At 37.9% G+C, this 12,989-nt stretch overlaps 1 protein-coding gene across 7 annotated transcripts in view; it reads right to left on the minus strand.

Moving 5' to 3' along the window:
• Positions 1-12,989, minus strand: part of LOC106649480 (disabled homolog 2-interacting protein) — a 130,497-nt gene that overhangs the window by 58,968 nt on the left and 58,540 nt on the right. For 2 of the 7 annotated variants that reach the window (XM_014366920.2, XM_023458831.1), the window contains exon 1: positions 403-2,143. The exons of the other annotated variants lie outside the window; for them this stretch is intronic. In XM_014366920.2, coding sequence (XP_014222406.1) covers positions 403-1,402 — 1,000 coding nt within the window. In that variant the 5' untranslated portion in view covers positions 1,403-2,143. Of the gene's footprint in view, positions 1-402; positions 2,144-12,989 lie in introns of those variants that run through there. 7 annotated transcript variants of the gene reach the window in all.

Consider the following 12,989-nt stretch of genomic DNA (forward strand, 5'->3'; position numbering starts at 1 on the left):
GCGCAATGCCTCTAAATAAATCTAATAACATGCAGCGTGTGCGTATTATATTAGCTATACTGCGGTCACTTAACACAAATTTCCGCTACATTAAGCGTGCCTTTTTACTTTCGCCTGGCGAACGATGCTTGATATGAAATATAACGCGTATAAGCAGCTCTGCTGCACCGCATATAATGTGCATGTGTAACTCCTGATCGTGCACGGCGAGTATTTTACCTGCATAATCGAGCCTAGCTCGTACGCTGCACGACTTATGTAAAAAAGTTGACGCATATATACCGGTGTTATCATCAATCGGTTCGATTACGAGATACGCGATTGTGCAATTTTTCTCGTACTCGATAGATTTATAGTCAGTCGCGCAGACTCGCTCTCGCTATCGAATGAATACGAATTTACCTGAATGGGCACCAGCGTCCGTGTCGGTCTCGCCGTTTCGCTTCTTTTCCATCTCGATCTCGTCGTGGCCGGAATCGACCTCCTCCTCTTTCGCGCCGAGCACGATCACGCTACAATTGTCTATGGAAGCGTGTCTACCGCTACGCACGAGCGATGCACTGGTGCTGCGAGCTAATTTCGTGCTGTGCGTTCTTCTGATTAAATTAGCGAAGCTCGGCGTTGTCACCAGATGCTGGCGCTGTTGTTGCTGCTGCTGCTGCTGTTTTTGTTTCTGCCTCTGGTTATCGACCATCACAGATTTTGCGTGCTCGCGCGTTCTCACTTTGTTGTTGAGTAGTTTAGCCTGAGACGAGGTGGCTGTTGCGCCGTTGTTGCGTCTCTCGATCATCACGAGCGGAGCCTGATCCTCGTACTTGCTCCTCCTCTTACCAGACGCGCTCTCGCTCTCTTTATTTTTCTCCGCTTCGCTCTTGCTCTGTCGAGCGTTAGACTCTTTACGACTGATCGCGTTGCTGTCTTTTTTGCCCGTGAATCGATTCTGAAATCGCTCGATCGTCTTAAACGATCTGGTACGTTCAACTTTTTTCTTCTGCTCGACGACTTCGGGTGCCTTAAGATTGTTGTTGTTGACGACGAGTACACTCGTGCTCGCTGCTGCCGATTCAGTTGCTGCCTTGCTCGTCTTCGGTGTCATCTCGAACATGCGTGTCAGCGACTGTACTTTACTCACGTTCGAGGCATCGTTTTGATTTTTCGAGCAGCCTGCGTCGTTGTGGAGCTTCGCCAACAGCGTCACGTTCGGGGCCGTCTTGGACTGCGACAACGGAAAGCCACCGGCCAGATATTTGTCCGAGTCGCAGGATATGGATTTGTGGAATTTCGACATCATACTGCCACGGGGCGAATCAGTGTCGAGGGAAACGTAAAAGGTCGAACGACGTTTCGGTGGTTCCGGTTCAGCCGTCACCACGAGTGCCGCCGTCTGCTCTGCACCTAGCATTTTTCACCATTCGCGCATGCACTCCAAGGGTGGATGCTCCTGCTGCGCTTTTTTCACGTCATACGCCTACCAGTTAGATGGTTTTTTTTCATTCTCCCTTTTTTATTAATTGAGTCGATGATTACAGAGAGGAAAGGTGCATGTACGCGAAAAAAGGCGAACAAATTTGACGCAGACTATAATGATAACTACATAGCATATGCGTATGACAAGTCCACTTTTTTCATCGACTCTTAGGAGTTATTTTTTTCTTTATTTTGGCTGCTTCAATCTTAGCTGCTGCTGCTGCTGCTGTCTATAATGAAGCACAAGAGGGTGATCATACGTCTTGCTCGCACTGGACATTAAAACGGGGCACGGATAAAATGATTATCTTCATTTTACATTACAGTGTATTTAAAAAACACTCCACACATATTTCACGTTATTTATCACTTTTTTGATTCGCTATTACACAAGCACGCACGCTTCGTTCATTCACGTCACAATTAAAAATCGCCAAGATCATTGCACTTTCCCGATAATATTGGCATATTCAATAATCTACCTGCATTAAAACGGGCACTTTTTGTTGGGCACTCAAGAGTATAGCAACCGAATGCAACCGAATTATCACTCGACGATCCCTTGGGCGAATAAAAATCACGCTGCAATTCAAACGTCAAAATTACTGACAGTTAGAAAGCATATTTCTGTGTACATACACAAACACATAAACACAAGCGTGCGCACAGATGGTACGCTTAGAGTCGACTGCTCGATACACGCCGACGACTTTTTCTTGCGGTGCGATTCTGCGCTGCCTTGTTCCAACGACCCCAGCGCACTCTATCGACTACTCTGGCGCTTTCAAGCTGCTTGCTGCTTTGCTAACTTGCATCGACTTATGTTACTATAAGATTCCTTTACGGCAAAACGGCACATACGAATTGTCAAGAAAAGATTGCATGTCGTTATACAAATAAGACTCGTGAGGGTTTTTTTCAGCCGCTTTAATTCACGTTATGAATAGCTAAGAAGCATTTTTATAAGCTAATAATCAACCAGGAAAATAACTGAAAATTTACGAAAAAATTCAATTGATGATAACTTCGAGTAATTTTCATTCATCTTCAAGTTCTTGCGGTGCATCTGTATGTTGGACGTTTTTACGAAGTTAGGTAATGCTAATTAGTAATTTTAACTTATTATTTAAACATACGCCTGATAAATCAGTAGTGTTTGGTGCTTCTAATCTAATTCAAAGACACCGACAACATAGTTTGATTTTTGTAAGAATGCAGCTGAAATAACAAAAAATTGATAAAATTTTACGGGTAAAAATCATCTGAAAATCCGGTTATACACAATGACGTTTACGCATTAAGACTAACATCACACGTGCTTCCAATTTCACTCATGCACTAGGAGAATTGATACTCTTGAAGCTCGTCGTAAAGCGTGGTGAGCTCTACTTCCTTTTTATGCATTGCGCCTTTTTTATGCGTGAGAATGTATTTATAAGATTTGAAGCTGTGAAAAAAATATTAAGTTTCACAAATCTGTCGCATCTCTAATATGAATGCAAAAATGTTACCAACTAACGAAATTACTTCGCTGCAGTTGTAAAAAAAGAACTATGTTGTTCGATTACTTTATAAAGACATTTTTAACAAGCTATTTACAAGCATCAATTAAATTACATTTTGATATCCAATTATTATATTACGACACAAAACATATGCGCATTGAAATTATGCTATCTGTTAAAATAGTTTTCTCACCACACTTTGGGAAAGATTCTCAAAACATGCGTTGCCTTAAGATTTTCTCTTTTCCTTGGGTTCAACATTTAATGCGATATCTACGATATGTCGTGACAAGAAAAAGTTAAATGCTCCGAATTACTTTTCGAGCTGAGCGCAAAAAAAGTGAAAAGAAGCTTTAGGGAAAGTTTTATAAAAGATTTGTTGACTAACCAAGAAATATTTTCTTGTGCATTAAAAAGTATGTTTCATAATTTATGCATAATCATATCTATAACTCTCGCCTAGCGGCGAAACTTTCGTTATAGGGATCGATTCAGTGGTAAAACAAATTTCCACTTATATTTTCACACTAAGTCGAAAAAAAGAAAAATGAAACGAAGATTTAAAAGGTACCTTTTAGAATACATTATCAAAACTATTACTTTGGTGCGTTACTTGAATATAAATTTTGAACAAAATTTTTATTAGGAAAAAAAATTCGTATTATTCTCAACTTTTGATATAATTAATTGAGGTAGTAATTATTTAAGTAGTGAACCAGTGATAAAATTTAAATTTCTGATTCCGAGAAAAGTCAAGAAGCAAAGTACTAATTCCTTGAAACAGTAAAAAACCTAAACATTGCGGAATTTTTTTTCCACAATATCAGAAAATTTTGCACTCTCACTCTCACGCACGATCATAGTATGTACACTCACGATGCGAAACAACAAAAGCGGATGACGATGAGTCTTACTATTCTATCGCTGATGGAATAGTTAACCGTATCTTATATTTGTTATTTTCAACCCATCGTTGGTGCTTTAACTATCAGATTATAACGGTACTTATGAGAACAAAATTAATGATTGAATTTATCATAAAAACTAGTTTTACTTCTGTACAAACGAATCTGTTTAGCTATCTTCACACAATATGACATTTTCTCGTAATTATTTTATTTTTGATAAAGACTAGATGAACCCTTGAGTGTTTTCAAAGTTGTTGTTCCTATATCATTATAAAATAAATAATTAATGGGTTAACAAGTTGAGAGATACAATCGCACTGGTGATGTCCTATTTCTTTAAAAAGTTGAGATGAATAATCAAAGAATTAATAATGTTAAATTAATGAAGGGTAAAATTCAAGGAAGTAATTTTCAGTCATGTGTGTTAGAAATTATGAAAATCTGTTGTCCCCAGATTTGATCTTGAAAAGCATGCTCAACTTATTCGTAATAAACACGTTGAAAGAATCGTGGATGATAGTTATTGCAAGCGTTACAAGAATCTAAAAATCTTCATGGGTGCACAGCGGATTATAAATATTTCTCTAGATTGATGTACGTGCAGTGCTTCTAATACCGGAAAATAGAGAACTCGTTGATTTGTAAGTTAGTGATCGATCATCATCCACGCGCTCAAGTCATGTTATTAAGCTGCTCGTTCATTACATAAAACCTGCATACAACGATCGATTTGTTAATACAACGTAAAAAGCTAAAAAACCCTAGATAACAACGTTCACATTTTGTGGTTCGATGATTAGTTTGTAGCTAGTCTTTAAATATCATAATAGTTAACTACAACAAAGAGTGATTCATTACCGTTGTAACGTTACCGTAATAAAGGTTTATGATTTTAATAGGGATTGTAATGTACTTTACCACTCGACTGGATGCTTAAAGATAACACATGCACGCTATGACTAACCTGAAACAGAAAAAAAATATTTTTGATCAGATTTGCTCATTTAAGAGTTTTAAGTTCTCTAGAAACTAAAATTTTTTTATAGTTTGGATCCTTCAAATCAGCATTATTATTTCAATCAAGTTGCATATATAAAATTAACCCTGACCTATGCTGTTCTTAAGGTAAAGCAAACGATGAAAAGACATTACATAAACATCATTTCAGAACGTGTCTCAAGACAAACGCAAGTCTAATGACCGTAGCGTACACGCTATAATATGTCATCTAACGCTTTGCACATACATATGAACGATGTGGGAAGTACCTAGCCCGCGAATATCTTTCCGTTGAGCATATTCCATTTGGGAAGAGCATTAAGAAGATAGAGACGATCAGTCAGCGTAAAGCTGAAGGGTGTCTTCGAGCAAGATGACGGGACACAGTATATCTTCGTTATCTCATTTAACGCTGATTTTTTTTTCGTTATGCCCTCAGCTTTCACTCAGAGAGAAAGGAATTTTTGAAAAAATGTCCACGAATATAAATGGTTGAAAACAGACCGTCTATTGATGTTCCAGTAGAATTGTTTCGTTTAAGAAATTTTCAACTGTATTGGAAGTAAATTTTGCAAAAAAGATTGTTTCCAGAAAAAAATCGACTTTACTACCTAGTTTAGAAGATATCGAAGTGAGGCTCAAATAACATTTTTAAAATACTTTTTTTTGAGATTTCCACTTAATTTTTTGTTTATTCGTTATTTTCGTTACTTTGTAAATAAAAAATATATTAGTATTAAAAGGACGAATTCTGTTATGTATAGTACGAGTCATGAATTTGCTTTTCAAAGAAATAAACATAATTTAAATTTGTAATAAAAGCGAATTCATTTTTGCGATATTTCTTAGCGAACAAAAGTTGACACACTTACACATTTTTTAACTTGCTTTTTACATTACATTTTCTATCAATTTTTTCGCAATTTTTAGGAAAAGTTTTAGAAGAAATTAAATTTAATGTTAAATAAAACTTTAATTAAATATTTTATAGAGCTCAAATTCGGGTGCAGAAAAAAGACGAGCGCGGTGCGTTTGTCATCATGTATTTGAAGTTTAGGTTGAAACCGGGGCTTTGCCAACTGACTTCGCACTTGACACATATCTAAATTGTCTGTAAGTGAAGAGGACGTACATTCGTCGTAATTTTTTATTCCTTACTGTCCCAACAAGGACCCAAATTTTCCGTATTATTGATCACCGATGTTGTTATTGGATTAAACCGTCGTGAGCTGGCTCATCGAATTAACCCGGTTCGTAAAATAGAAAAAATTTATAAAAAAAGGCTAAAACTCAATTTATAACCTAAATCAATGTTTGTAATTTACCGGTGCATGTTGTTTCAAAGCTATTCTAAAGTTTTAACAGCTTTGTTTTTTTAGCCATCCGAACGGATAACTTGAATAAATTCACAATATCACAGCTACTTAAATTGAAACTCGCATCTGTACTCAAAACAATCGTACTGTCTCTCGAAACAATTTGCATGCTGGGTAAGGGACACGCGCAGATACTGCGTTGGATATTGACGCCAGTGCGCGGATTTAAACTGACCACGCGCAGCTTTTCCCTTTTATCGTGTACTATTATGCGGAGGGTGACGAGAAGGGGTCATCTCTCGGTATTTTAAGTCGCACGCGTGCACGTTTCGAGAGCTCTCATGTCGCACGCCACATATAATAGGGCTGCTAACGCTCCAATCATTTCGTTGTTAAAACTGTACACGTTAAAATTTAGCTAGTGCGGGTTATACATTGCACGACACTTTTTCATTGTAATGAGATCGAAAAGCCGCTGCGTTACTGCAGTCAACAACAGTTATGCGTTGCGATTTTTTCTTAAAATAATACCACCATGTTATATTTGTAACAATTTTAAATGTGACCAAATATTATAACAATAATTATAATTATACAAGACTTTCTTAAATATTGGGGTTAAAGCGATGAAATATTTTTATGACTTTTCAGGAGGCGCACGCGCAGTCCTAGCATAAAAAAGAGATCAAAAAACTTGTGTTTACATTTGTATCACTCTGAAGAGCTATGCCTTGCCCACAGAAACAGGAAAAAGAAAAAGAGGTAATAACCTACTTTTCACTGAGTAGTTTTGCTCTCTCTCTGCATAAATATTCATAAACTTTTTCTCACGCCGTTTTTGCATCTCGTGATTAGTTAGTTCCACGGCAAACTTTACTTTTTGCCACCTCAAAAAAAAAAAAAAGACTTGTAGTGTTTAGCCAAGCATTAAGCCAATAACCTATGATTCTTGAGTAAAATTAAAGTTATTCCGGATAGTAAACTAAAAGAAGCTGTGATCAAGTTTGATTCGTTTAATTCACACGAAGTTTGCACGCACTTGCTTTTTGTCATAGAGCAATTATTTTCTATTCAAACCTTACAATATTCAAGCTGAAACAACAACGTCATTGGCTTATTTATATAAGAATGAGATTTTCAAAATGTTAATAACAATATACGTATATGAGAATTAGAACGCAGAAATAAAAATTGAAGCCCGTATTAAATAATTATCTATAGAAACTTTTATGGACACTTAATTAGTCATTAATTAATAGGAATACGCAGAATACCTTGTTTATGAATGACGGCCTCATTTTTGGTTAGCAGTGAATAAAGAAGCTAAACGTGCCCCCGGCTAAAGAGAAAATTACACTTTGCGATCAAAATAGAATTTCGTTTATATAGTGATAGAAAATTTTTTATGAACTTGATAGAAAGATACTTTCAATCCTTTAGCAATCTATCGTACAATTATTTGATTTCAAAGCGGTCGCATGATTTAAAAAAACTATTTGTAATCAAAAACAAATCTATTCCATAGAAATACATTTTTTCGCAAGGGATAAACCGATTAGAGATAAAGCGCAGCGGTCGGATAAAAAGGGCAAAGCCGGTCAATTTTGTCGATCGAGCCGGTGCATTGTAAATCCAAACTCAATATCTCAGCTGAATCGATCGAACGAAAGACCCTTTCGGTGCTTATAGACGATATTCTCCGCATCACGTTAACTCGGAGAAGCGCGGAGGACTTGAGCTGTTATCTTCGCCGTCGCTGTCGCCATCTGCTGGTTTTATAAAAACGAGTGAACAAAGGGCCGAGGACAATGGCACCAAAGATGTACATCCTCGTTGAAACCGACGAGTCACAGGCTGATAGTCTTTCGAGGTAATTTCGCTCTTTTCTAATAGCTAAACGGGCTCTTGTTCGCGCGAAATAAATCGTGTAAAACGAGCAACGAAACGAATATTATAGCCATGATTCAATCGAAAAAACTTCAAGTATTTGTTTTCTTATTTCGTTTCTAGAGCAATGAGTCAATTAGTGAACGATCTTGAAAGTAAAAAGAGCGCCCCGAAAAACCACGCCAATGACGATTTAGCATTTCAGCCAGGGGTTTCATCAGTTTTTCACCATGCTGATCCTCCACCGCCTGGAATGAAAAATCCTGACGATCTTCGCATCGAATGTCCTGGAGAAAAAACTCCACCAGTGAGAACTCATAATCGTGTGCGATCGTCACCTGTAGAAAAGCCGCTTTATTTCGATTTGGGTTCACTGAAACCGCGTCAATATCACTCTGCATCTCTCACGAATAATCCACCAACGACAAAATCGACCATAACTGCCGAGACTATAATCGATGCGAAAGGCTGCGCTGCAACTAAAGTCTCCGTTTCTACCGATCAATGTCCCAAAGAATATCCTGGCCAGCAATCAAATCAGTGTTATAACGATTCCTTGCCAAATAATGATATCGTCCTTAGCTGTGGAAGACGAAATGGTTTAGACCCAACTTTTAGAGAATGCCGTGGCATGAAAAAGTTTCAGTACCTTCCATTGAAACCCACGATAGGCCCTGCTCTCAGTAATAGCTCAAAATGTGCCAACAAAATGTTTGCATTGTCAGATTCGAGTTCGACTTTAGCTTCGAAACCGGCATGTTTCAGATCACGTCAGGATTCGCCGGTTATATCAGGCCTCCGAGAAAATTGCTTGAAAAACATTCCTAGACAACGATTGATAAAATACAATTCATGCATCAACCGAAATAACGGTTTACAAGACCGATGCGATCCAGTGACCAAACATGCCATTTCAAAGTGTTGCAAATTGAAAAATTGAATTAATACTTTTTATAATCAGTGACAAACAAAGTTTACTAAAAAGTTTTATTAAAAAATTTCGCATAAAGTAAAATTTACAATGACATAAACAATTGTAATAGAAAAATTTTCAAGTGATTCTAGATATTAATAGTTGTAAAGACAACTTACGTATAATAAACCATTATAAATAATACTACGAAATTGAGAATTTTTTATTTCCCATTTACAAAGACAATAAAGTAAAAGTTTTATGATATTGCATCAAAGTAAAATGTGTATTCATGGGTTTTTAGCGTAAACCAAATCCCTTCGCACCAAAAAAATGCGAGGACTCGGGAGAAACGAAGGCAGCAGCAGAATCAAAAAAATCAAAAATACCTGCATCAGCGTCGGCAGGGTGCGATCGGAAGAAAAAAACGGAGAAGCCAGTTCGAGCTCACCCCAAGCGAATGTGCGTAAGAAAGTCTCAGGCTGAAATCGAAGCCGAAGCTCTGAAAAGGGTCAATTCTCGTGAACTTCGAGGAGGCCAATTGCTCGCCGACTGCGATTGCTATCATCGGAACGGATTGCAGCACGATTGCCCTCGCGAACGTTGCGCCTCCTCCGCAAGCAGTTGAGTCGATTACTGATTGAAAAAAAATTCGACCTCGGTCACCGCGAGCGTATAAGCGTAATGAGCGCCTCAATTACGAGGTCATGAGGCAATTTTTACAACGGCGCCTCATTTAGCTTCTACCACATCTCAATTACATTAAATAAGCACTTATACACAAGCGTCGAGTACACCGCGTACATGTCAATCGGGTTTTCTCATACAAAGAAAGTCACTTCATCGAGTCATGCGCCGTAAGTGTAATATTATCACGTTACAGGAGATAAGTGTTTAACGGTTCCTTGGCCCGAGTGCGACATGGGTCGCTATTACCTGGACAAGTGGGCGCGTTATGACAAGCGTCGGATGCGCAAACCCGAGCCTCCCTACTGCGTGCCCTTCGAGATGGACCTGACGCGACGCTACCTCGAGGATGAAAAATGCGAGGGAAAAAATTGAGCGAGCGAAAACCAACTCTCTTTTAACCGACAAAGAGGAGAAGGTGCTTCGTGCGACGATAAGATAATAATATAACAGCCCTTGCTTAGACTTTGTCTTTCATGGTTCTCGTAGCCTGAACAAGCTTATTTTTGACAATAGCATGTACGATTTGTAATATTCTCTTCCGTCAAATAGTTTTTCACTAAGAGCCCCAAAATCTACTACTTTTTATTTAAATCTCGAAACTTAAATACAAAATAAAACCTTGTAACTGGAAGCAGACGCAAATAGCCCACCATAATTCACACTGCTGGGTGTGTTCTTAACTTTGTACTTTTCCCATTTTGGTGATGCGCGACTGGAAAAGAAAAAACTCGCGTGAAAGGAAAGGAGGAGGTTTTTTCTTCTCTTTTTTCGCATTCTCTTTTTTGGCTAGACGACACAACTTAGCAAGTCATCTATACCAATATGCACGCACAGGGTTTTGGCTCAGTTCCAAAAAACAAAGGTAAAAAGACTGTAAGTATTTTCTTTTACTGAGAACTGTTATTATATGTATAGAGTCGCCAGAGTACTTGAGCGACTCTTTAAAAACTTCAACTTTAATATTTCTTATCTAACTAATCACTAATTATTAACAATTTTGTTATAGTACATGAATGTCATTGAATAGACACTTCTTTCATTTACGTCAATAGTTATAAGAATTTTTAAAATCAAAAATAAGTAACAGAATAATATACATAATCGCGATCGTTAAATGAAGTGACCATTCATTATTTATGGTGTGGTATACGGTTCAAAGTTGCGGTCAAAGAAACGTATCTCTTCACGCTCTAATTATTTGGAGATAAATTCACATTGTTTTACTTTTTGTGTAATCTCTTGTATCTTCTGTTACGAATACATCACTATATAGTCGCACAAACTACCACAGTCGCGTAGATAGACTTGCACACGCAAAACAAACGGACAGCGGAAGTAACGGTACAAAGTCGGCGATCATCGTGTGACTTCCTGTATTTACAGCAGACTGCATCTACAAACTGCACCCATACATATAGGCTCTATGCAAAGCTTGTTGCATTATACAGGAGTATTTTTTTTTTGGGGAACTTGAATAAGTGTAAACCACTCAGTACAAAACTTGACGTAATAGACAACTCAAGTTCACCGTGAGTCGAAGCCTTCAAAGTCATTTTTAAAATTAAGTTACAAGCTGACAATTCTGGCCACACTAGATGCACTCATTACATAAATAAATAATAAAGCAAACCTTACCTTTTTAAAAAAAGCAAACCAATATTCATCAGAAGATACGAGCAATAATCACGCTTGGCGCCACAAGATCAAATTACTATACATCTTCAGCGTTCCCTTCTTGGGCTTGCGAGTCAGGGTGATCGGAGTGGAAACAAGCTGGATACGAGAAGAGGATACCTGCCCGTTGTAAATTCTACTCTGTTCAAGAGGTCATAGACTCGAGCTTGGGGCTAGCCACACGATGTCTAGTTTTATTAAATACCTTCTGTAGGAAAGGAAACTTTTTCGCTCGCGTGCTTGTCTCATTTTGTGCACCGTAGTATAGTGATCGTAATTATCATCGTTGCGTGCGCTTTTGTTTCGTTTTATTTTCATTTATCGAGACTTAATCACGCTCAACTAGGCCTAAGATCGTGAAAAATATACTCTTCATTTGCAGTTATAGTATATGTTTATTATGTTTTTCTCGATAACTCAGGCATGAAGTGTAGAAACAAATGAAGTTAACGAAAGCAACTTGAGAACCGACTGTTTTGTACCTTCAGCCACTGAAGAGATGATATTTACGATAGGGATCGGAATGATGTAAGACTAAGCTTTCACGCCTAGACCAAATAAATACGTATAGACTTTTTATCAGATCGGTAAGACTTGTCTGAAAGTCAATAAATCATGACACTCGAACATCGTGACTGCTGGCACCTGGTAGTTTGTTTGGAATCTCTTTTACGTGTGATATACTAATAAGCTATCAAATTGATTAAAAATTTTAATTTCTCCACTAACTTAGTCTCTGTATAAATAATATGATCCAAAATTATCGCATGTAAAATATTATCAAAAGAAGGGCTTTTCCATTTTATTAGATAAGGCAAAATATTCCACTTCATTAGATCGTAAGCGAAATGTGAATCATGGATCCTTTTTCGTCTTACATTGACCGAAAGTTCGTATTGGTGTCTTTTGAAGTAGCCAAGAATACATTTAAGGGGTGTTTCTTTGAGAATACTAGTAGGTTCTCTGCAGTAAAAAAAGGCGGAGAAGGAAAGGTGAAGAACAAGTCCAGAACGTGCAAGCGCGAGACTGTATAGCAAAAGAAGATCGTTTAATATGAGAGAAGTGAAGAAAAACAAAAGCTGGAGGAGAGAGTTTCGGGAATAGTAGCGTAAGTGTATGCGGAGAGACAGTCCCAAAAAGGGTCGAGAATGCGAAAAAGAGAGAGGAAATACAAAGTTGTATCCTCGAGTTGCACACATTCGTTTGCGCGTTCGTTGGGGGAAATGGCAGCGAAATTGAAGGTGTATGCAAATTCTGCACGAAACCAGTTCGTTGTAAATAATGATAATATTATGCGACTCTTACTCGTGCTTTGAAACTTTTCTTCGCTGCCATACGATAAGATATGATTCGGAAATATATGGTCGAAATTTATGTGCAAAGCTGCAGTTTTGCGTGAGATGTGCTAGACAACTACATTTGCCCTGATGCACGTAAACTACGATAGAAAATAATTATTAGCATAATTGCACACTTTTAACTAATAACACTATCGTAAAGAGCGTAGAAATCCGATGCGCATGGGCTTGTGCGATGGGCCAGCAATAAAACAGCTAAGCAGCTCTCCCTTGGCAAGGGAATCCGATTAACAGCGCGTTTCCTGCCACGCTGCAGCTTCGCAGTATAAGTC

The sequence above is a fragment of the Trichogramma pretiosum genome, unplaced genomic scaffold (assembly GCF_000599845.2).
Source record: "Trichogramma pretiosum strain Unisexual culture from Peru unplaced genomic scaffold, Tpre_2.0 scaffold100, whole genome shotgun sequence".
Taxonomy (NCBI): Eukaryota; Metazoa; Arthropoda; class Insecta; order Hymenoptera; family Trichogrammatidae; genus Trichogramma; species Trichogramma pretiosum.